This window comes from Balaenoptera musculus, chromosome 3 (genome assembly GCF_009873245.2).
Source record: "Balaenoptera musculus isolate JJ_BM4_2016_0621 chromosome 3, mBalMus1.pri.v3, whole genome shotgun sequence".
NCBI lineage: Eukaryota > Metazoa > Chordata > Mammalia > Artiodactyla > Balaenopteridae > Balaenoptera > Balaenoptera musculus.
In genome coordinates this window covers 169,885,022-169,910,295 of record NC_045787.1, presented here as the reverse complement: position 1 = coordinate 169,910,295, position 25,274 = coordinate 169,885,022, and the positions used below count along the sequence as shown (strand labels likewise).

Below are 25,274 nucleotides of genomic sequence, written 5' to 3'. Positions count from 1 at the left end.
ATTAAATAAATTAATTAAAAAAAAAAAAGTTCATGACACCCAGCACCCAGATCTTGGTTTCTAATACCATTCTCCAATAAAAGGAACCAGAGCTTTGCGGAGAAATGGCTGATTCTAGGCTGGGGCAGGAAATACAGAAGATGAGCCTGGAGCATCTTGTGCTACAGAAAGTAAGTGTTAAGAAATCTACGACAATTGGGACTTCCCTGGTGGCATAGTGGTTAAGACTCCGAGCTCCCAATGCAGGGGGCCCAGGTTCATCCCTGGTCAGGGAACTAGATCCCACATGCCACAACTGAGAGTTTGCATGCCACAACAAAGGACCCTGCCTGCCACAACTAAGACCCAGTGCAACCAAATATATAAATAAAATCAATATGAATAAATAAATAAGACTCCACACTCCCAATGCAGGGGGCCGGGGTTCTATGAAACAGAAACAGGCTCACAGACATAGAGAACAGACTTGCGGTTACCAAGGCCGGGGGGTAAGGAAGGGAAGGATCGGAAGTTTGGGGTTAGCAGATGTAAACTATGATATAGAGAATGGATAAACAGCAAGGTCCTACTGTATGGCACAGGGAGCTATATTCAATATCCTGTGATAAACCACAATGGAAAAGAATATGAAAAAGAATGTAAATACATGTATAACTGAATCACTTTGTTGTACAGTAGAAATTAACACAACATTGTAAATCAACTATACTTCAATAAAATAAATGTTTAAAATTTATTTATTTATTTTTTGGGCTGCATTGGGTCTTCGTTACTGTGCGAGGGCTTTCTCTTGTTGCAGCGAGCAGGGGTTACTCTTCGTTGTGATGTACATTCTTCCCTTTGTGGTGGCTTCCCTTGTTGCGGAGCACAGGCTCTAGGCACGTGGGCTTCAGTAGTTGTGGCACACGGGCTCAGTAGTTGTGGCTTGCGGGCTCTAGAGCACCGGCTCAGAAGTTGTGGCACACGGGCTTAGTTGCTCCGCGGCATGTGGGATCCTCCCGGACCAGGGATTATACCCGTGTCCCCCGCACTGGCGGGCGGATTCTTAACCACTGCACCACCAGGAAAGTCCCAATAAAATAAATTTTTAAAAAAAGTATGTGCTGTGCATTTTGACTTCTTTCAAAAGAGCATGGGCTGGAAAGACTGTGGGGAAGAGTAAATTTACGGTAGAGAAAACTGACAAACACACCTCAGCCAGGTGATCAAGACCAGCATCCACAGGGATAAGTCATGTGGATGGCACAGACCCTTGATACGACATGATGAGAAGTGCCCTTCACCTCTGCAGTGTCTTCCTTCCTGAAAACCCATCACCGCAGCCTAATCATCAGAAAAACACCAGACAAGCTGCATTTGAGGGATATTCCAGAAAATTTCCAACTAGCACTCCTCAAAACTGTCAAGGTCATCAAAAGCAAGAATTTCTGAGACACTGTGTTAGCCAAGAGGCACTTAAGAGAATGGACGTGACATCTAAGTATCATGTGGTACCCTGGATGGGATCCTGGAACAGAAAAAGGACACAGAATTGGCAAATCCATAGAGACAGAGAGTAGAACATAGAATGGTGGGGGCCAGGGGGCTGGGGGAGGGGTGGGGAATCAGTGTTTCATGGGGACAGAGCTTCAGTTTGGGAAGATGAGAAAGTTCTGGTGATGATGGTGGGGATAGTTACACAACAATGTGAATGTGCTTAATGCCATTGAATTGTCACTTTAGAATGATTAAAATGGTAAATTTTATGTTATGTGTATTTTACCAAATTTTTAAATTTCTTATTTTATTTAATTAATTAATTTATTTTTGGCTGCACCACGTGGCAAACGGGATCTTAGTTCCCTGACCAGACGTCGAACCCATGCCCCCTACAGTGGAAGCCCAGAGTCTTAACCACTGGACCGCCAGGGAAGTCCCTACCACAGTTTTTTTAAAAAGCACATCTGGAGATTCCAGGGATCCTATGTGGCTGACCAGATGGCTTCTGGAGGCTGTCATGAGGTCAAAATAGCAGAAGAGAATTTGTTTTTTGTTTATTTTCCCTTTGTTTTTAATCAGCATGCTCAAACCAACTGGTATAATTTGAAGCCCAAACGTGGACACTTGATCTTGCCTAATTCCTAAGAGACGTGTCAGTAAAGGGAGCGCTTCCTTCAGTTACAGACCTCCCCTACTTCACATCCATTGAGTCTCTAAGTGCAAAAATATTTAGAGGTTCCAGGAAAGATCCAAGATATGGGCTGCCCTAGAACTTGAGGATGACCCCCAGCTTGAGACCAAGTAAGGATCTGGAAATAAGGAGGCCTGGGGTGTAGTCAGCAAGACAAAGCAGGAGCTAGAACTTCAGAGACCCTCACCTCTCTCTAGAGACAAGCTGGGTGGGGGGGGGGTGCATTTCAGTACCACGGAGAGCGCCAAGCTGCCCAGAAAGAGACAAGAGCCCAGATCCTGCTGAAGTGGGGAGGACGCAGCAGCCTGGACAAAGGGGGCAGAGGAGATGCAACCTCAGACCCCAGGGACTTTATGGGGAATGTGGAGTGTCCTAAAATAGCTCCGCCTACTTAGTGAAAGACCAGGTTTTCACTTTTCTAAACCCTGCATTCAGCCCTCCACTGCCTTCCTTCTGTCCACAGGCACTTGGGGCCCTGACAATCACAGCTCTGGGGAATAGCCTGGGCTCTGGAGTTAGACCACCCAGCCCAACCACTGACTAGTCCCTTGTGACCCAAGCAAGTCACTGAACCCATGGGATGTTTTATAAAATATGGTAGGCAGGTCAAAGGGCCTCCCCACAAAAGATGTCCACATCCTAGTCCCCAGAAGCTGTGAATATGTTAGGATAAAAAGGAATTAAATAAACAACAAGGTCCTACTGTATAGCACAGGGAACTATATTCAATAACCTGTGTCAAATCATAACGGAAAAGAATATGAAAAAGAATGTATATACTTTTCTGTACAGGAGAAATTTTTAAAAATATGTATGTATGTATGTATGTATGTATTTGTTTGTTTGTTTGTTTTGGCTGCACCAGGTCCTAACTGTGGCACATGGGATCTTCAGTGCGGCATGCGGGATCTCTTAGTTGCGGCATGTGGGAGCTAGTTCCCTGACCAGGGATTGAACCCGGCCCCCTGCAATGGGAGCTCGGAGTTTTACCACTGGACCACCAGGGAAGTCCCTGTACAGCAGAAATTAACACAGCATTGTAAATCAACTATACTTCAGGGACTTCCCTGGTGGTGCAGTGGTTAAGAATCTACCTGCCAATGCAGGGGACATGGGTTCGAGCCCTGGTCCGGGAAGATCCCACATGCCGCGGAGCAACTAAGCCCGTGTGCCACAACTACTGAGCCTGCACTCTAGAGCCCGCGAGCCACAACTACTGGGCCCACGTGCCACAACTACTGAAGCCCGCATGCCTAGAGCCCGTGCTCCGCAACAAGAGAAACCACCGCCATGAGAAGCCCACGCACCGCAACGAAGAGTAGCCCCCTCTCACTGCAACTAGAGAAAGCCTGTGCGCAGCAATGAAGACCCAATGCAGCCAAAAATAAATTAAAAAAAAAATCAACTATACTTCAATAAAATTTTTAAAAAAGAATTAAGGTTATAGGTGGAATTCACGTTGTGATTTAGCTGACCTTGTTGAGAGACCAACTGGGGATTTTATCTTAAACGGGGAGTTTATCCTGGTTTATGCTGGTAGACACAAGGTAATCCCAAGGCTCTTGAAAAGTGGAGAAAGGCCAGAGGGATGGCAGCATAAGGAGTCAGCCTGATGTTGCTGACCTTGAACATGGAGAAAAGGGCCACGAGCCAAGGGTTGCAGGCAGCTCCCAGTAGCTGAAAAGGGGAAGGGAATGGATTCCCCCCGCCCCAGACCCTTTAGAGAGGGATGCAGCCCTGATGACACCTCGATTTTAGCCCAGTGTACTAGTCAATGTTCTCCAGGGAAACAATATATGTATGATAATGAATTTGTGTTGTTTTAAGCCACTAACTTTGCGGCCCTTTGTTATAGCAGCTGTAGGAAACGGATATGAAAAGAATGTCTCCCACGGGGTTCCTTGAAGGATCGAGTGAGGATTGTGTGTAAAGTGCATGGTCCAGCCCAGGAATGCAGTAGTTGCTCAGTAATTGGAGGTGTTTTAGTTGCCTAAGTCCCCAGTAGCAGGGAACTCAGAGACTCTGGGCTCCGGCGGGGTTGGCAGGCTGGACTTTGGCCCAGCAGAGCCAATGTGATTCTTCTGTTCTCTGCAGCCCTTGCTGTCCCTCTGTTGCAGGAAGGGGGACCCCTTCCAGGTCCTGAGAGTGGGCTCTTGCCTAAGACTCAGCAGTGAATTGTCCGAGGAGACACATGTGCTGACAAAGCAAGAGACTTTATTGGGAAGGGGCGCCCAGGCAGACAGCAGCAGGGTAAGGGAAGCCAGGAGAACTGCTCTGCTACGGGGCTCACAGTCTCGGGTTTTATGATAATGGGGTTAATTTCCGGGTTATCTCTGGCCAATCATTCTTTTTTAAAAATATTTATATATTTATTTTGACTGCTAGGGGTCTTAGTTGCAGCGTGTGGGATCTTTAGTTTTGGCACGCGGGATCTAGTTCCCTGAATAGGGATCAAACCCGGGCCCCCTGCATTGGGAGCACAGAGTCTTAACCACTGGTCCAGCAGGGAAGTCCCTCTGGGCAATCATTATGACTCAGGGTCCTTCCTGGTGGCGCGTGCATCACTCAGAGGAGATGGATTCCAGCGAGAAGGATTCTAGGAGTTGGTAGGACATGGACTGGTGTTTCCTCTCTCCTTTTGACCTTTCCCAAGTTCTTCCAGTTGGTGGTAGCCTGTTAGTTCCACATCCCTACCAGGACCTCCTGTTGTAAGATAACTCATGCAAGTGGTTACTATCGTGTCTGGCCGGGCGGGACGGGGGGTTTCGGTCAATGGTTCCCTTAACAACTCCAGAGACTTTTTCTTTCCTTCTTTCTTTTTCTTTCTTTTTTCTTTCTTTCTTTTTCTTCCTTCCTTCCTTCCTTTCTCTCTCTCTCTCTTTCCTCCTTCCTTCCTTTCTTTCTTTCCTTTCTTTCTTTCTTCCCTTCCTTCCTTCCTTCTTTCTTTCTTTCTTTCGCACCGCACGGTATGTGGGATCTTAGTTCCCCGACCAGGGATCGAAACTGCGCCCGCTGCAGTGGAAGTGCGGAGTCTTAACCACTGGACTGCAAGGGAAGTCCACCTCTGGAGACTTTAGTAGGCCTCGAAGAGCTGGCAGCTCCATCATTTCAGTTTGGAGGGAAATTTGGCAGCTCGGCAGCTGATTCCAAGGGGAGGGTGTTCTGATGCTTTACGTCAGGGGCTGGCAAACTTCCTGTAAAGGACCAGGGAGTAAATGTTGTTGGAGTAAATGTTGTTGTAAATAAATGTTGTTGGCTTTGCAGACCAGGTGGTCTCCGTCCGATGGTGCAACTGTGCTGTTGCAGTGGAAAAGCAGTCACAGACAGTGTGTAAACAAATGGGTGTTCTGATAAAACTTTATTTACAAAAACCAGAGGTGGTCAGGATGAAGACCCTGTCGTTAATCAATCCTCCTTAGGGGAGAAAGCGTGGGCCCTTAAAGCCTCTCCAAATGGCCTCAAGAGGTCTGGAAACTTCCATCCTTGTCCTCTTACTGGAACATCAGGATGTACTGTACTGAAGTCTGGTTTGCCTCCTGGAGGACCAGGATCAGAGATGAGCCAGCCCAGCTGAAGCCCTCTAGAGCAACCAGCCTGCCGCCCACCGGCTAAATGAGCACATATATGTGAGTGACCCCCGGCAAGACCAGCAGGGGAACTGCCCAGCTGGGCCCAGTCCAAATTGCTGATCTACACACTAATTATTAGAGAAATGCAAATCAAAATGACAATGAGATACCACCTCATACCGGTCAGAATGGCCATCATCAAAAGGTCTACAGACAATATGGGGCTTCCCTGGTGGTCCAGTGGAAGCACCCTTCTAACACAGAGGGTGTGGGTTCGATCCCTGGCCAGGGAGTTAAGATCCCACATGCCATGTGGCCAAAAAATCAAAACATAAAACAGAAGCAACATTGTGACGAATTCAATAAAAACTGTAAAAATAAATAAATAGGGCTTCCCTGGTGGCGCAGTGGTTGAGAATCTGCCTGCCAATGCAGGGGACACGGGTTCGAGCCCAGGTCTGGGAAGATCCCACATGCCACGGAGCGACTAGGCCCGTGAGCCACAATTGCTGAGCCTGCGCGTCTGGAGCCTGTGCTCCGCAACAAGAGAGGCCGTGATAGTGAGAGGCCCGTGCACCGCGATGAAGAGTGGCCCCCACTCGCTGCAACTAGAGAAAGCCCTCGCACAGAAACGAAGACCCAACGCAGCCAAAAATAAATAAATAAAGTGTAAAATTTAAAATAAATAAATAAATAAAATTTAAAACTCTATAAACAGTAAATGCTGGAGAGGGTGTGGAGAAAAGGGAACCCTCTTGCACTGTTGGTGGGAATGTAAATTGATACAGCCACTAGGGAGAACAGTATGGAGGTTCCTTCAAAAACTAAGAATAGAACTACCATGTGACCCAGCAATCCCACTACTGGGCATACACCCTGAGAAAACCATAATTCAAAATGAGTCATGTACCACAGTGTTCATTGCAGCACTATTTACAATAGCCAGGACATGGAAGCAACCTAAGTGTCCATCGACAGAGGAATGGATAAAGAAGACATGGCGCATATATACAATGGAATTTTACTCAGCCATAAAAAGAAACGAAATTGAGTCGTTTGCAGTGATGTGGATGGACCTAGAGTCGGTCATACAGAGTGAAGTAAGTCAGAAAGAGAAAAATACCGTATGCTAACGCATATATATGGACTCTAAAAAAAAAATGGTACTGGCTATTGTAAAAAATGGTCCTGGCTAATAACTAGTGTGTAGATCAGCAATTTGGACTGGGCCCAGCTGGGCAGTTCCCCTGCTGGTCTTGCCAGGAGTCACTCAAATATATGTGCTCATTTAGCCGGTGGGTGGCAGGCTGGTTGCTCTAGAGGGCTTCAGCTGGGCTGGCTCATCTCTGATCCTGGTCCTCCAGGAGGCAAACCAGACTTCAGTACAGTACATCCTGATGTTCCAGTAAGAGGACAAGGATGGAAGTTTCCAGACCTCTTGAGGCCATTTGGAGAGGCTTTAAGGGCCCACGCTTTCTCCCCTAAGGAGGATTGATTAAAGACAGGGTCTAGAGTTCTCAAAACATACACCCCTGCCCCACTGACCTCAGGCTTGATGATGCAGAGCAGTTATCTGCTGCTGCGTACAAACCAGCACAAAACTTACAACATCCACCATGTAATACGCTCCTTGCTCTGTAGATCAGCAATTTTTTAAAAAATTTTATTGGAGTAGAGTTACTTTACAATGTCGTGTTAGTTTCTGCTACACAGAACAGAAAACCATGGCAGAAAACCATAAAAAAGACAACACAACCCTCAGAATGGGAGAAGATATTTGCAAACGAAGCAACTGACAAAGGATTAATCTCCAAAATATACAAGCAGCTCATGAAGCTCAATATCAAAAAAACAACCCAATCCAAAAATGGGCAGAAGACCTAAATAGACATTTCTCCCAAGAAGATATACAGATGGCCAACAAACACATGATAAGATGCTCAACATCACTAATCATTAGAGAAATGCAAATCAAAACTACAGTGAGGTATCACCTCATACTGGTTAGAATGAAAGAGAAAAACAGGGCTTCCCTGGTGGCACAGTGGTTGAGAATCTGCCTGCCGATGCAGGGGACACGGGTTCGAGCCCTGGTCTGGGAGGATCCCACATGCCACGGAGCAACTAGGCCCGTGAGCCACAACTACTGAGCCTGCGCGTCTGGAGTCTCTGCTCCGCAACAAGAGAGGCCGCGATAGTGAGAGGCCCGCGCACCGCGATGAAGAGTGGCCCCCGCTTGCTGCAACTGGAGAAAGCCCTCGCACAGAAACGAAGACCCAACACAGCCAAAAAATAAATAAATAATAATTTAAAATGAATTAAAAAAAAGACAAAAAAAAAGAATAAAAGAGAAAAACAAATATAGTATATTAATGCATATATGTGGAATCTGAAAAAATTGGTATAGATGATCTTATTTACAAAGCAGAAATAGAGACACAGAGGTAGAGAACAAAAATATGGACACCAAGGGGGAAGAGGGGGGTGGGATGAATTGGGAGATTGAGATGGACGTATATGCACTATTGATACTATGTATAAACTAGATAACTAATGAGAACCTACTGTATAGCACAGGGAACTCTACTCAGTGCTCTGTGGTGACCTAAATGGGAAGGAAATCCAAAAAAGAGAGGGAGGATATATGTATGTGTATAACTGATTCACTTTGCTGTGTAGCAGAAACTAACACAACATTGTAAAGCAACTATATTCCAATAAAAATTTTTTGAAAAATTGCTGATCTACAGAGCAAGGAGTGTATTACATGGTGGATGTTCTAAGTTGTGTGCTGGTTTGTACGCAGCAGCATGTAACTGCTCTGCATCATCAAGCCTGGGGTCAGTGGGGCAGGGGGGTATGTTTTGAGCACTCTAGCGGGAGACCCTGTAAACACATATGGCAGAGTGTGGGGACCTGCACAGTCCCCTTGTTGGGAGAGACTCGAATATTTGGGAATAGCAATCTACTCTTCCCTTCCAGGTACCATGTGTGGTGTGTTTCTTGTGAGCCAGAAAGAGCCCATCATATGCAAGCACATTGTATGTACGTGTGTGTGTGCAAATATGAGTTTCTTCTGCACACCCCTCAGCACCTTGCTTTTTTCGTAGAACGTGTTGTGTCCATCTTTCTCCACGAGGACATCTGTCCAAAGTTACATCTGCTGGATGACCTTCACCTTGGCATACAGATTTCTCATCCTCCTTCCCTGCTGAGACAGATGCATCCGTGCTCCCAGTCTTGCCAAGAATGAGCTCACTGACCCCAGGACAAAGCAAAGGAGGCATCGGGAATGCATCAAGAGGACGCTGAGAGGGGTCCAGATTTCTGGGGCAGAAGCTTTGCCTGCAAAGCTGGTTATTATGATTGTATGTGCTACCACTGTTTTTCTTTTAACTGTGGTAAAATATACATAAACATAAAATGTACCATCTTAACCATTTTTAAGTGCACAGCTCACTGGTATTAAGTACATTCCCATTGTTGTGCAACCATTCCCACCATCCATCTCCAGAACTTTCTCATCTTCCCAAACTGAAGCTCTGTCCCCATGAAACACTGACTCCCCCTCCCCCAGCCCCTGGCCCCCACCATCTACTTCCTGTCTCTGTGGATTTGACTGGTCTAGGGACCTCATATAACTGCAATCATATAGTATTTGTCCTTTTGTGCCTGGCTTATTTCACTGAGCATCATGTCCTCAGGGTTCATCCACGTTGTAATGAGTGTCAGAATTTCCTTCCTTTGTAAGGCTAAATAATGTTCCATTGTATGGAGGGACCGCATTTTGTTTGCCCACTCACCTGTCGATGGAAATTTGAGGTGTTTCTGCTTTTTGCATACTGTGAATGGTGCTGCTATGAACATGGGTGTACAAATATCTGTTTGAGTCCCTGTTTTCCATTCTTTTGGCTGTCCGCCTAGGAATAGAATTTAGTGAATCATATGGCAATTCTATGTTTAACTATGTGAGGACCCACCAAACTGTTTTCCACAGTGGCTGCGCCATTTTACACTTCCACCATCGCAGACCTAGTTTTATTTTATTCTTTTCTTTCATTTTTATTTTAGGCTGTGCCAGGTCTTAGCTGTGGCACGCGGGATCTAGATCCAACCCGGGCCCCCTGCATTGGGAGCACGGAGTCTTAACCACTGGACCACCAGGGAAGTCCCTCACCCGTTGTCTTCTGAAAGGACATTTACATTGTTTCCAGTTGTTGGCTACTGTGAACAGAACCACCATGGACATTCTGATGCACGTCCTTTAGAAGGGAGTAGACATGTTTCTCTGGGGTGTGACCTTTGGAGGGGAACTGCTGAGACCTGGAGTAGTAATGTCAGCTCTGGTGGATCCTGCTGGACAGTTTTCCAAAGCAGTTGCTCCAATCTGCACTCCCACCAGGAAGATACGGGTGTTCCAGTGGCTCCCAGCTGAACCAGCACTCCGCATTGTCTGTCTCTTTAATTTTGGCTCTTTGAGGAAGAGGAATGTCCACCCGAGTGTTAAAAGACGATACTTGGGACTTCCCTGGTGGAGCAGTGGTTAAGAATCCGCCTGCCAATGCAAGGGACACGGGTTCAAGCCCTGGGCCGGGAAGATCCCACATGCCGTGGAGCACCTAAGCCCGCGCCACAACTACTGAGCCTGCGCTCTAGAGCCCGCAAGCCACAACTACTGAGCCTGCGAGCCACAACTACTGAAGACCGCATGCCTAGAGCCCGTGCTCCGGAACAAGAGAAGCCACCGCAATGAGAAGCCCGCGCACCACAACGAAGAGCAGCCCCCTTTCGCGGCAACTAGAGAAAGCCCGCGCGCAGCAACGAAGACCCAACGCAGAAAAAAAAAAAAAAAAAAAAAAGACGATACTGGCCAGGTGATCAAGGGTAAATTCGTTTGTCATAAGTCCCGTTGATGGTGTGTATCCTTGATGTGACCTGAGGAGAATGGCATTTTTATCTCTGTCTGGATCTTCCGCCCCAAACCCCATAACTCCAGACCAACCATAAGAAAACATCAGAAAACAAACAGACAAACAAATTGAGGGACAAAATACCTGACCAGTCCTCCTCAAAACTTTCAAGATATCAAAACCCAGGGACATCTGAGAAATGTCACAGCCCAGAGGAGACTGGGACAGAAAAAGGATGTTAGGGGAAAACTAGGGAAATGCTAATGAAGTGTGGACTTTAGTTAATAACAATGTATCCATCTTGGTTCCTTAGTTGGATAAACATGTCATACTAACGTACTAACGTGTTGGAAATAGGGTTACTGGGTCAGGGTCCACGGCACTCTACACTCTGTACAGATCTTTGCCACTTTTTTGTAACTCTAAGCTATTCTAAAATTAAGCGAGTACTGAACAGAGAGAAGAATGTTATTTCCCTGATTTGAACATGCCTGAGTTTCTTTTCATGGTCACATTTTTGCTATCTGGATGTGTCTTGGAATCAGTAGCAAAGGAGAGTTGCCAGCCCCTGGAAAGATGTGGGTGGTTTGCAGGTGGCTTGCTCTGGAGCTGAAGACCACGGTGGGAAGTCTGCAGCCTCGGGCTGCACTTAGAACCATGGGAGGGGATGGGCCAGCTCAGTTAGGGATGGAACCTATAAATAAAACTTTTTTCTTTTCCATTATGGCTTATCACAGGATATTGAATATAGTTCCCTGTGCTAGACAGTAGGATGTTGTAGTTTATCCATCCTATATTTAATAGTTTGCATCTGCTAACCCCAAACTCCCAATCCAACCCTCCCTCACTCTTTCTCCCCCTTGGCAACCACCAGTCTGTTCTCTATGTCTGTGAGTCTGTTTTTGTTTCGTAGACGAGTTCATTTGTGTCGTATTTTAGATTTCACATATAAGTGAGATCATATGATATTTGTCTTTCTCTTCTGACTTACTTCACTTAGCATGGTAATCTCTAGGTCCATCCACATTGCTGCAAATAGCATTATTTCATTCTTTTTATGGCTGAATAATATTCCATTGTATATATGTACCACATCTTCTTTATCCATTCATCCATCAGTGGACATTTAAATAGCTTCCATGTCTTGGCTATTGTAAATAGTGCTGCAATGAACATTGGGGTGCATGTATCTTTTCTTTGTTTTTTTTTCTTTCTTCCTTTCTTCCTCCCTTTCTTTCCTCCTTTCTTTCTTCCTTTCTTTCTTTCTTCCTTTCTTCCTTTCTTTCTTTCTTTCTTCCTTCCTTTCTTTCTTTCTCTCTCTCCCTCTCTTTCTTTCTCTCTTTCTCTCTTTCTTTCTTTTTCTTTCTTTCTTTCTTTTTTTTTTTGTCACACGGCATGTGAGATCTTAGTTCCCTGACCAGAGATGGAACCCGTGCCCCCCGCACTGGAAGCACGGAGTCTTAACCACTGGACCACCAGGGAGATCCCAGGGGTGTGTGTATAGTTTTGAATTAGAGTTTTCTCCGGATCTATGCCCAGGAGTGGAATTGCGGGACCCTATGGCAGCTGTATCTGTTGCTGCACGTCTCACATCAAACACCTGCACTCCAATCCTTGCTCTCAACGTCATCTTTGGGGAACCCAACCTGCGACAGGGACCTTGACAAGAAGAAATGGCTCAGGGAAAAGCTACCTGCACAGGGAGGAGATAGAGGCCATCGCCCCTGGGGTGCGGCGGGGAGAGTGGGCACAGAGATTTGTCATTTCACCCCCGATGCTCATCTCAGCCCTCCTGGCTGCCCCACTCTAGGTCACCTCGGGATACAGAGGTGACCCGGTTAGAGTCCCTGCCTGTGCAGGAATCTGGGGGCACCAGCGGGTCTGAATAATATTAGTGCAGGGTCTCCCCCGCGGCTCTGGGGTTATTCGGGGCGGGTCATCCTCTGCTGAGGGCCCCTCCTGGGCACTGTGTGGGGTTTAGCAGCAGCCCTGGCCGCACCCATTTGATTCCAGGGGCCCCTCCCCCCCAGTTGTGACAACCACAGATTTTCCCCACACATCACGGAAGAACTGGGTGAGGCGGGGGCAGGATGGCCCTGGGCGAGGACAGCTGTGTTGAAGCAACCAGCCTGGCCCAGGGCAAGGTCTGCCCCAATCCCGTCAGCGCCTGCATTTAGACCTGCCCCTTTCCTCTCCCACCTCCTCTGCCCTGCAGTGGTCTCCGAGACATCATCGCCATGTAATAAATCACACCTTCTCAGTTGACTGTTTGCTGCCCTCGCTAGAACGTGAGCTCTTTGAGGACAGGGATGCTGTTATGTCCCCAGCACCTAGAAGAGTGTCTGCTGTGTAGTAGATGCTTCATAAATACTTGCTGAATAAAGGAGTTGAATAAAGGGATGAGTGGATGAATGAATGAAGGTTACAATGGAAGGAGGGGGGAGATTCCCTTTCTGGCTCTCGGGGGTTGGGAGATCAAGTGAAAGATCCGTCCTAAATAGGCTGACCAGCCTTCTGGGGTTCCCCGGGACTGAGGGTTTCCCCAGAGTTCCAGCGCTCAAACCTGAGCGGTCCTGGGCAAACTGGGGGCGGGTGTTGGTCACCCTATCTAAACACAGTAACAATTCCAGCTGCAATAGCAATGGCCAATGACCTCTACGGTCTTATTGACCATGCACAGTTCTTTACCTGGCAGGGAAGGGTGGGCCGGGATTGGAATTCTGGTGATCCAGGGCGGGTGAGGGCACACCCCGGGCTTGTGTAGGGGAGTCCAGGAAGGTTCTGGAGGAAGTGACAGTGACACAGGGGGGAGGGAGGAGTCTAAGGAAGAACGTCCCACATGACAACGTGTGCCAATGGCCCTGGGCCCAAGGTCACACCTGACCAGGGCTTGCCTTTTTTTTTTTTTTCTAATTTACTTTTTCCCACATGGATATGCAATTGTCCTAATGCCATTTATTGAAAACTCCTTAATTTCCCCACTTTCTGTCATATCAAGTTCTCATAGATCTGTTTCTGGACCTTTATTCTATACCATAGAGCTATACGTCCCATCCTTGCACCACTAGGGCTGTTTCATCACTATAACTTTATTTTTTATTCATTTATTTTTCTTGGCCATGCCGTGCGGCATGTGGGATCTTATTTCCCTGACCAGGGATCGAACCCGCGCCCCCTGCCAGTGGAAGCTCAGAGTCTTAATCACTGGACCTCCAGGGAAGTCCCCAGGGTTTGCTTTGACATCCATCGAATGGTGGCAGGTGGGCACGGGGAGCAGCTGTCTGTGAGCCATCCTGTGTAGAAATGCAGGCTGGAGGGGAGGACAGATGGAGCGGGAGGGGAAGAAGCGGAGGAGGGAGGGAGGGCGGGCGAGAGACAGACAGAGCATGAAAGCTGAAAATAGCTCCTAGTGCCAGGAGCCTTGGAGCCAGAGCCTGGGAGCCAGGGTGACTGGCTCTCCTCCCTGGTGTGTGTGTGTCGCGGGGGGTGGCTCTGGGCTTCTCAGGCTGGGAATGGGGTGCACAGAGCAGGGACGGAGCAGGGACCCTTCTCTCTGGGACCTCGTGGGCCATCCTCAGCTCACAAAGCTGAGCCACTCCTGGCCCTACGAGTGGCGGGGCTTATCCTCCCTGTCCCCTGGATCACACCCCCTCACACACAACTTCCCCGTGTGTGTTCCCAGCAACCAAGAGAATCTGTTTTTAAAAGATTTGGGGGAGGGGGGTAAACATACAAACAAGAGCAGAATGGATACTTTTTCAGAATGTGAATGGCTCTGTGTAAGCCCACCCCCAGGGTAACCACAGTCCTGACCTCTAACACCCTTGACGAGTCAGCCTTGGTCTGGGCTTGCGGACCCACGGAAGCCTCCTCATCCCCTCCTTCAGATCCCGTCTCTCCCTTGGCGTCTTTGTGAGAAGCACCCGGGGAAGTGGGACTGCTAGGCTGTACTGCTGCTAGAACTCCACCTGGGCTCCACCAGGCTCCAGCCCCCCACCCTGTGCACCTCTCTGACCCTGAGGCACCTCAACTGGTAGGAGCCGCATCACCTTCCCTCCTGGGACTTGTGACACTTAAGGGAGACACCGCAAGGACAAGCCTTTGGCTCCCTGGCTGGCAAAGAGCAGGTGCTCAATTGTCATAAGTGTCCGTATCAGTGAGGGTTCTCCAGACAAACAGAATCCATAGGGTGTGTGTGTGTATATACACACACACGTACATATGTACACGCATACAAAAATATACAGCTGTGTATCTATGCAGTATGCATACACACATATACACATATAGTATATACAATACACACAGACATATATACACACATATAAAATGCATAGTTTGTATATCTACAGTATGTATACACACATATACACATAACATATACAATACACACAGACATAGACACTATACATACACACATATAAAATGCATCGTTTGTATGTATACAGTATGTACACATACGAATAACATATGCAATATACACACCTAGGTACATATATATCATACATATATACACACATACAAAGATATTTAGGTGTGTATATAGACAGTATACATACATACACATATAATATATGCAATACGTACACGTACATACATATAGACACACATATACACCTACATATAAAAGCATATAGCATAAAAATATATATGTACTGTATATATAAATTCATCGTATGTATACGTACATATATCATATATATAAGATATATACATATATACAATGTATACACACACATACACACCTATATGTAAATATGCGCATGTACATACACATATAAATACATACGCAAGTGTGTATATAATAGTATATACATATATACATATAACACCTAGAAACATATACACAGACAGGTATACAACATATATACACACCTATATATAAATACACACTGTATACATACATACAGTGTACATAAACTGTATATCTACACACACCCATATATCAATATATGGGTGTGTGTATATATACAGCATGTTCACATTTATAAATATGTATACTATATATATACACATACATACATGTATACAATATATACACACAAATATATAGGCTTGTATGTATACTGTATATAGTACTTACACATATACTACAAACGCACGCACATATAAACATATGTGTATACATATATATAATATGTATACACACATATACAAATTAATAGGCTTGTATATATTCAGTATTTTTACATATATAGTTTTGTTTTAAGGAGTTGACTCATGTGACCGTGAGGCAGGCAAGTCAGGGCAGGACTCTGGGCTGGAGACACAGGGAAGAGCTGATGTCCCAAGGCCATTGGAGGAACAGTTCCCTCTTTCTAGGGAACCTCATTTTTCTCTCCAGTCCTTCAACTGATGGACGAGGCCCACCCACGCCGCGGCATTGACAATCTCCTTTACGCAAAGTGGACCAATTTCAGTGTTCATCTCTTCTGAAAAATACCTTCCTGGCCACATCTGGAATAATGTTTGTGGTTGCCGGGGCCCCACGCAGTGCGCACATGAGATTAACCACCCCCGTGGCGATGATGACACTTTATTTTCTCCCTTGACCATTGTCACTACTATTCCAATTAAAATGGCAGCGCCATGAGGGCAGGGCATTTCCTTTTTTGCCAGTACTGAGCGTCCAGGGTCTGGTGCCTAGCATAGGCTAAATACAGGGCATTTTTGTGAACAGAAGCCGGGATTCCGGCTGTCATATTTAATGAGGAATTATAGTCTTATTATTGGGTGGGTGTGTGTGTGTGTGTGTGTCACGGTACGTCAAGGGCTGGAGTCGAACCCGCCACCCCAAGCCCCGAGGGGGGTCTCCCCGGGTCCCGACTTCGGGCCGGTGCGGGTGGCCGGGGGCAGCCGAAGACGTGCGTGCGTGCGTGCGTGCGTGCGTACGTGGAGCGGGCGAGTCCACGGGGCGGGCGGCGCGCGCGCCGCGAGTGAGTGGTTCAGCCCGGGCCCGGCTCATTGTGCTCGCCTCACGCCGGCCCGAGTTGGCGGCAGCGCTGGAGGTCCCGGGCCTGTGAGCACAAAGAGGGAGCCGGGGGCCAGACGGGAGCGCGGCGGCGGCGGCGGCGGCGGCGGCGGAGGCTGAGGCCAGGCCAGGCCCCCTCCCCTCAGCCTCCCGCCCGCCCGCCCGCCCGCCTGCCCCGCCCCCGCCGGCGGCGCCCCGCCCCTCCCCCAACCGCCAGACTAGCCTGGTGCGGGGGCCGCGCGCGAAGACATGGGGGAGAAGTTGGAGCTGAGGCTGGAGTCGTCCGTGGGGGCCGAGCCCGCCGTCTACCCGTGGCCGCTGCCGGTCTACGTGAGTGCCACCCGTCCCCTCTTCCCGGACCCCCGCCCCTCTTCCCCACGGCGCGCGCTGAGCCCACCGAGAAACGGAGCGACTCGAGTCGCCAGACCCTCTTTGGAGTCCCCCTTCCCGCCCCGCCGTGGTTCTCCGCGGCCGTGTCCAGCCCCCGCGCGCAGGGTGGGCAGAGGGGAGCCGGGGCCGGCCGGGGGCGCAGACTCGGCCGCGGGGACCCCGCGCTTCCGAGGGGCGCCCGAGCCGGGCTGCCGTTGGCTCTGTAGGGCTGGGGACCCCGGTCCCCCGGGCCTGGACTGCCGGCGGGCTTGCCCTTCCGTACTTTATGATCTGACATGTAGGGTTTCTTTTTCCTGGTAGTTTATTCTTAGCGCTGTCAACGTGCTTAGCTTTTTTATTTTTGAGGACACCCTTTCCTTCCTCTCTCCAGTTTTTTGTGTTTTTGTTTTGTTTTGTTTTAGTTAGGCATTTTGTCCCTCTGATCTTGAGTGGGTGGGCTGGCTGGACCCTTGGAGAGGAGGCGTTGTCTCCCCTAATTTGAGTGGGTGGGCTGGCAGGGCCCTTGGAACGGAGGCATTGTGTCCTGTAATTTGAGTGGGTGGGCTGGCTGGACCCTTGGAGAGGAGGCATCCTGTCCCCTGATCTTGAGTGGCCTTTGGAAAATGACACGCCGAACGGAAATTTACACAGGCGTCCGGTGATTCCAGAAATGCAGGGTGTCCGGGCAGGTGGGCGCCCGGCCTCTCGTCCCCCGTGGCGGCGTGGTGCGCGTGTTGTTGCCTCAGGGTTTACGCTTGGGCCCTGCAGCCCACCTTCGGGAGGGAAAGCGCAGCGGGCGCCTTGGGCCGGCGCCTTTGGGGCGCCCTTTCGTGCGCTCGGCTTGCGGGGGACCGGCCTCCAGGGGAGCCGGCGGGGAAGCCCGCGCGACCCGCCCCTCGCGCGGGCTCCGTGTGTGTCAGTTTGTGGAAACTGTGTCGCGGCCGGGGGCGGGGTCGGGACGCTGGGACCGCCTGGGAGCTGTTGTTGACTCCGGTCCCCGGTTCTCCGCAGTTCTCCGAGGTCGGAGGGTTTCCAGCCCGCCACTGCGCGCTGGCGCTTTCTATTTTTGCTCTTCCTGTGCCCGGAGGCGCGGCTGAGCCTGGGCTCTGGCTTTTCCGGTTGGGTAACTCTGGGTGGCCCGGGTGGGCGGCCTGAGCAGTGGGCAGGGCGGGGAGACATCCCAGGGGAGGGAAACTGAAAGTGGGGAGAACCTTCAGAACTCCAGCTGATCCACTTGCCTCGCCTCCCCGCCCCTCTTACTGCACTTGTCATGTACGGGTTGGCTGGCCGGCGCATTTTTCAAAATGTAATAATTTGTTTATCCTTAGTAGCCGTGAAGCATAGTTCACTTGTAGTGCACAGTTGTAGGAGTTTTGACAGATGATTGCCATCAGGTGGCAGAGCAATCCCGTCATCCCATTTGCTGCCCTTTGGCGCCAGCGCGCCTCTAGCCTCTTGGCCACTAATCTCCTCTCTGTCCCTAAGGTTTTGGCTTTTCCAGAAAGTCAGATAAACGGAACAACAGCATGTAGCTTTTTGATTCTGGCTGCTTTGGCTCAGCAAAACCTATGCGAGATTCATCCCTGGTTTGTTTTTTGTTGTTGTTGTTTTAAATATTTATTTATTTAGTTATTTACTTGGCTGTGCCGGGTCTTAGTTGCGGCACATGGGATCTTCATTGCCGCGTGCAGTATGTTTTAGTTGCGGCGTGCGGGATCTAGTTCCCTGAGCAGGGGTGGACCCCGGGCCCCCTGCATTTGGAGCGCGGAGTCTTAGCCACTGGACCACCAGGGAAGTCCGTCATCCCTGTTGTTGCGGGTATGAGAAGTCACTCCTTTTTCTTGCTGTGTTGTATTCCATTTTCCGTTTGTCCATTTGCCTGCGGGTGGCAGGACTTGTGGGATGTTTCCAGTTTTGAGGGGATCAGGAATAAAGCTGCTGTAAACATCCCAGGGCAGGTTTCCATGTGAACTTGGGTTTTTACCTCACTTGAGAAAATACTCAGGAGTGGGACTGGGGTCTGTGCTAAGTGTATGTTTAACAACCCTTCTGCATCTTAGAAATTGGTATTTTTGAGTATTGGAAGAGTTTAGAAATCCACTGTGACCCAGCACCCAGGCACTTGAAACGAAGTTGAAAGTTCATCTGGAGATGGTCACGTTGTCCCCATCACTGTCTTTTATTCGAGGCAGAGCAAGGCCACAGATTTGTAACCCTTGTAAGGGAGGCCTCGTGTGCCCAGGCCCTGGCAGGACCTGGCTTTCTAGTGGTGGGCGGTTCTGAAGTGGAGAGCGTCTTTCCCTTGCTGGCCGGACCTCGCTTGGCAGGGTGCGGGGTGTGCTGCCTGCCTGGCCGGGCGCTCTTTCTGCCGGTCAGCAGCCGTTCCTGGTGTGTCTGTCCTACTACCAGGCAGGCGGTCAGGGGCCCTAGTGAAGTGCTCAGCGAGCCGCAGCCTTCCTAAAGCTTTGCGGGTAACGTCTGTTACCCTCCCATTTCCCTGCTGAGGAATTTTGCTTTCTCATGGGAAGTGAGGGGGCAGTACTTTATAAGAGTTCATATTTTGTGATGACTCGATGCTGAATACATTAAGAAAATGGGCTCCTTCCAGAAGCTTAACTTTTCAGAAGGTCAGATTACTCATGTGACCGCACGTTTGAAATGACTGAGCTTGTTTGTTCATTGATTCATTCATTCTGCAAGCACCTCCTGGATATTTACAGTGAGTGTTCCAGGGGGCGCAGAGGACAGTAGACAGTATTCTTACTCTCAAGAAACTTATGAACCAAGGACGGTAGGTGATCTATAAACACAGAAGTTCAGCTGAGGTGTAGTGCCCCGTATATGGGACCAGCTGAGGTCCCAGAGGGTGGGGCTGCCAGATTTACCCTGGGGGAGGTGTGAGTGGCTTCTCTGAGGAGGGGGCACCCGCAGGAGGAAGTGCAAACAGCCACAACCGCCTGTATGCGGAAGTGTCCAGCCTCCAAAATGGGCTTTTGCACAATTGACAAATGGGAGGGCGGGGTGCAGGGCGAGTTTTGTTCCTTCTGTGACTGAGAGTTCCCAGATATCCACTTGCAGCTCACGGTGGCGTTTCTAAAGCAGCATGGCCCTTCTTTTGGTGGGAAAACCGGGTCTCAGCTCAGGAGGAAGCAGGTGGTATCTTCGGCTGCCTGATGGCAGGGCAGGAGCCAGCGAGGGCGTGCAGCGGTCCTTCCCCTCCGTGACTCACTGAGGCTGTGGGCGTGGAGCGGCCCCAGCGTGACTGTCCCCTCCTGCTTCTGGCTTCCTCCTGAGAGCCCATGAGTCTCTGATGAATGCCCGCTGAGCAGTCACGCCCTTCACTCGACTGTGAGTAGTAGCTGAAGTGGGCGGCCGAGTGAGCCATCCCTCCCTGTGACTCAGAAAATATTTTCTGATCTGACCTCTGCTGGTGTGAGTCCTGCCTAATCTGAGCTCAGGTGGAAGGCAGGTTAACCCTTTGACGACTTTCCGTGGGTGAAGTAGCCTCTTTAAAGAGGAAGGGATCACCGGAAAAGCCTGGTATTCCGTACGTACGTGGCTGTTAGCTTTCGTACTTTGGTCCCTAACATCCAAATGCCGCCTGTATGCTCTGTTCCTGGTGGGAGGAGCCAGAGGCAGCCGGCCCTTTGGATATTCACTAGGCAGGAGGTGGCAGAGCTGCAGGGGACCCGCCCCCAGTCTACCTCTAGGAGCTGCGTCCTTTTTTCCTTAATTAAGTTGAACTTTTTATTTTGAGATGATCATAGATTCTTGCACAGCCGTCAGAAATAAGTCGGACACATCCCACGTTCTCTTTACTCAGTTTCTCCCGATGGTGGCATCTTACAAAGCTACGCACCGATGTAATGATTTCATTGGCATTGGTACAATCAAGATACAGAGTGTTTGGTGTCCCTTTTGAATTCGGGGACCTGTAGGGTGCGACTGGCTGTGTCTGTGCATCCCTGGGTCCCGGGCCCGGCGCACGTCTCCCAGGAAACCCCTCTCCTCCCTCTTTCTTTCTGCCGTGTCCTCGTCTCGTGGTCCTGGCGCTCTTCCCCAGTGCGTGCGCCTTGTCTCCCTGGCTGTGGGATGACAGTCCTGTTTCCTTCCTCCCACTGAGGGTGCTGCCTGGAGGCCTCTTTGGCATCTTCTCTGTCCCTTCAAGCTGTCCCTGCCGTTCCCACCAGCCGGGTCTCCTGCCGAGGCTGTTCACAGAGGACGTGCCGGGTGTCTGTCCGTGGTCCTCCGCAGCTCATGCGTGGCACTGTAGTGCCTCCCTCACCGCCCGCCTTTCTCTTCCTTCCCGGACTCTCTCTCCCCACCCACGGCCGCTGTCACGGTGCCTGGCCCGGGGCTCTGTTCCTCGGCGCCCCCGTGTGGGACCAGGCCCTCTTCCTGTCCGCGGCGCCTGGCAGGGCTGCCGAGTCACAGGTTCCCGTGAGCTGCAGTTGGGAGGTCGGAGGCTGTGTGCTTCACTGAGTATTGACCTTGGATGACGATGCCTCCTCATCTCTGAGGGGCTTCCGTTTGAATCCCCTCAGTTGGTCATGGGGTGCGCGGCCCATGCCTGGAAAGCGCGTCAGACTCACACCAGGTGCACGGGCAGCCGGTGTGTGAGAGAGGTTACCTCTGAGAACGCTGGTCCTTTGAAAACCTGACGCGTCTTTTCCCGGGTGGGGAAGGGGTTTTGCAGGCTGTGTGCTGGGGAGCGGGGGGCCGCCACGGAGTGGTGCCCACGGGGACGGCGGGAGTCGTGGGGCTCGGGGCGGGGAGCTCTCGGGAAGGATTTGCACGTCGCGTGGTGGTGGTGGCTCACGTTTCCCCTGGTGTGCAGGTGGCTCCCTGGCGTCTGCTCTGTGCTCATCCTGCGCGCTGAGTGAGGCTCCCACCGGGGAGCAGGTGCTGGGGCCGCAGGACACGCTGGGCCCACACCTGGTCTGGGACAGACACCAGGTGAAGGGGCGGGACAAGGGGAGGAGGAGCCGCGCTGGGTCTTGTGGGCTTTGTGTCTTTTTAAATAACAGCTTTGTCGAGATCGCATTCACACACCACAGAACTCACCCATATGAAGTGTACAATTTAATGGCTTTTACTATATTCACAGAGCTGTGCAGCCATCACCTCTAATTCCAGAACATTCCATCAGCGCAAAGGGCCCGCAGTCCCCTGCCCCAGCCCCTGACACTAGGAACCCCCTCTCTGTGTCTGTGGATCTGCCTGTTCTGGACGTTTCCCATCAATGGAATCATACACTGTGTGTCCATCTGTGTCTGGCTTCTCTCACTGAGCATCGTGTTCTCAGGGTCCGTCCACGTTGTTGTGAGTGGCAGGGCTTCACCCCTTTGCGTGGCTGAGTGATGCTCCCGTGCGTGTGGCCCAGGTCGTGGGGTCTCGAGGCCCCTGGAGAGGCGTTCGTTTGGCTTGGTCCTGGGGTGGGGTGACGCCAGTTGCACTGATACGGTGCTAACAGGACCCCTTGCTGGAGTGGGAGACAGCTGGAAGGCTGGGGGCGCGGCTCGCCTTGGCCTTTGAGACCGCGGGGTGGAGGCCGTGCTGCCGCTTGTCGCTCGCAGAGCGCCGGGCGAGTCCTTCTCCAGCTGTGCCCCCTCGGAAGGGCCTCCTCCATCCCTGGGCTTTCCCTCCCTTCCCGTCACGGCCTTGGCCTTGGCCTCAGGCTGGACTGCTCTGTGGCAGTAAAGCATTTTCTTTGGTGACGGCAAGAAAAGTTCTGGTGGTGAACTTTTGGTCGTCGCGTTCCCCCGTCCCACCAGAGTCATTGCACAATGGCCCCTCCACGCGGGCCCCCGGCGTCTGGCGCTCAGCACTTGCAGGAGCTCCTTGGGTGGCTGGGCGGCCTGGGCTGTTACAGGTGGGCTAGTTTGGATTGAAGCAACTGAAATGGTCTTGTCACCCCTGGAGCCACTGTGGCGCCCCGTCCTCCTGGGGACACACCCATGCCCGTCCTACAGAAGGACGGCTGCCCGGACAGCAGAACGTCCCGGCCGGTCCTGGCTCTGCGCAGACTGGCTTCCGTGAGCTGCGGACCCAGGCGTGGAGCTCAGGCTCAGGGTCAGGTCTGGAAACGCTCCCGCAGGTGCGGCGGTAGGTGAGGTGGTACATGACCCACGCACGTGCCCTCCTGGTAGCCACGTGACAAGTCAAAAGGAGGAGGCGAGGTACGTTTTCACAGCAATGATTGTACATAACTGAGTATAGCCCAAATACTACGTTTTCAACGTATCGTTTAAAAAATTAGTAAAGGGCAGTTTTACTTCGTGTGTGTGTGCATGCGCGCGCTATGTCTTAGAAATCCGTGTGCATCTTGTGCTCACAGCACATGGCACTGGAGTGGGCCAGTGAGCACCATTGCCCCTCGTCCAGGTGGCCAGGGGCCGCTGTGGGCACAGTGAGGCTCTAGACCCCTCTCCCTCGTGAGGACTCCTTCCTTGGACCCTGGTCATCGGGGCCCCTGTGTGCACAGCGGGTCCCACCCGCCCGGGTCCGGGCCACGGGCCCACCGTGTCCTGCACTGTGTCCGTGGCCCGGGAGCCACGGGCCCGCTCCCTCTTCTCTCTTCCTCCTCCAGCTGGACTTTGGCCTCATGGGGTCCCGGCAGCCCCTTCCTGTTTTCCCATGTTGACTGTTCCTTGCAGTGCCGGTCTTGTGGGCAGGTTTTTGCGACGCAGCTCAGTCCCGAGACCAGCCTGGTTTGTCGCCTGGCCCTGCGGGGAGAGGGCCGGGTCGGCGGTGGGAGGAGAGCCTCCTTCCTGGCTCTCTCCTTTGCCTCGCTTTACCAGGCGGTTCCCCTCCTTGGCCTGGCTTGTCCTCCGGTACGGTCCTGGGGCCAGGCAGCACCCCCTTGCTGGGGGCCTGCGGACGTCCGGGGCTGACTGTGGACGAGACCCATGTGATGCTCCACGGCCAGTCTCTCTGCCACCCCCGCCCCTGTGTGAGATGCACTCATTTTCAAGTGAAAACCTGGTCGCTTCTTGAATACTCAGGCCCGCCGCAGGCGCTGGCCCTCCCCCTCCCCCTTCACCCCCTGCTCCCTCCCCTGGCGAGTGGGTGCTCCCAGCGGGGCCGCAGGCTGAGAGGTGAGGCTGAGCGCCTTCGCTGGGCCTCAGGGCCCTCTGCTCACCCGCCTGGCTTTCCTCCCAGACGGAGAGCCTTCTGTGGATTTTCCACTCTTCCAGCCAGATCTCTGCTCTCAAAGCCCTGCCACTGGGAGAGGCAGAGAGACAGCCGGCAGACCTCCCGCCGTGTTCCATCTCCCCTGCCTTTGACTCTTCCCGCTGTGCTTCTCCACTTTGGGAAACAGTGCGTGCATCCCACCCTGGCCGCTCTGTCCCACTTGCCTTGGCCCCCACCCCAGGGCTCCGGAGGTGTGCAGAGCCTCGGGGAAGAAGGCAGCGACCCCCAGCCCGCAGGCAGTGCCCCCTGCAGCCTGCTGGGGAGTGGGGACCGCGGGCAGAGGCCCAGGGTGCTCCCCCTCGGCACCTCCTGGGCACTCGTGCCCTCAGCAGATGGTGATAGAGAGTGTGGTCCCTGCTTGCTTCAGGCCGGTGGTTCTCTGAGCGGGGCCCCTGGGCCAGCAGCTTCCCCACCAGCTGGAACTGGTTAGGAATGCGGGTTCCTGGGGCCCAGACCTGCTGACTCTGAAACTTTGCGGGTGGCCCCAGAACTCCACTCTGACCAGGGATTCTGACGCTCGTCCCGGTGTGATGCCCCTGCCTCGGAGGCCCCCTGGGTCCCGGCGTCTTCCTGCTGCAAGTGGGAAGAGGAGGACGGAGTCCACGTCTTGTCTCCTCCCTAGTCTCTGCCTCCTGCCTCTCGCCGGGTCCTCCAGGGATGATGTCTCCAGATGTCGTGCCCCTGTCACCGTGAACCGGCCTGCGTGCTCAGGGGTGGGCGGTGCCCTGGCAGCCAGCACCCAGGAGGCCTCCTGTCCAGGCTCCTCACGCCGGGTGCAGGGCCTGCGGGGACGAGCGGGGGCAGAGCCAGATCTGCGGGCGTCCGGGTGGAGTTCCTGTTCCCACACCTGTCCTCACGGTCAAGGAGGAGGCAGGGGCCTGCCGAGTGGGACAGCCAGACTCCCCCGCCCCGTGGGCGGCCCCCGCCCTCACCTGAGCTGGGCAGGGGAGGGGAGCAGGCGGACGGGACGGGCTTGGTGGCGGCTCAGGCCTGATGACAGCCTCCGGCTTCCGCACAGGGTGCTTTTTCAGGCGGGAACGGTTGTGCTTATTGCGGTTGTTTTCCCAGGATCCCGGAGTGAGGCCGCCGGC

General features: G+C 51.7%; 1 protein-coding gene across 1 annotated transcript in view; it reads left to right on the top strand.

Annotated features, from left to right (window-relative positions):
* Positions 1-16,478: 16,478 nt before the first annotated feature.
* DOT1L (DOT1 like histone lysine methyltransferase) overlaps positions 16,479-25,274 on the top strand; it is a 58,289-nt gene continuing 49,493 nt past the window's right edge. Inside the window, exon 1 of the mRNA XM_036848517.1 lies at positions 16,479-16,950. Coding sequence (XP_036704412.1) covers positions 16,870-16,950 — 81 coding nt within the window. The 5' untranslated portion in view covers positions 16,479-16,869. The remainder of the gene's footprint in view (positions 16,951-25,274) is intronic.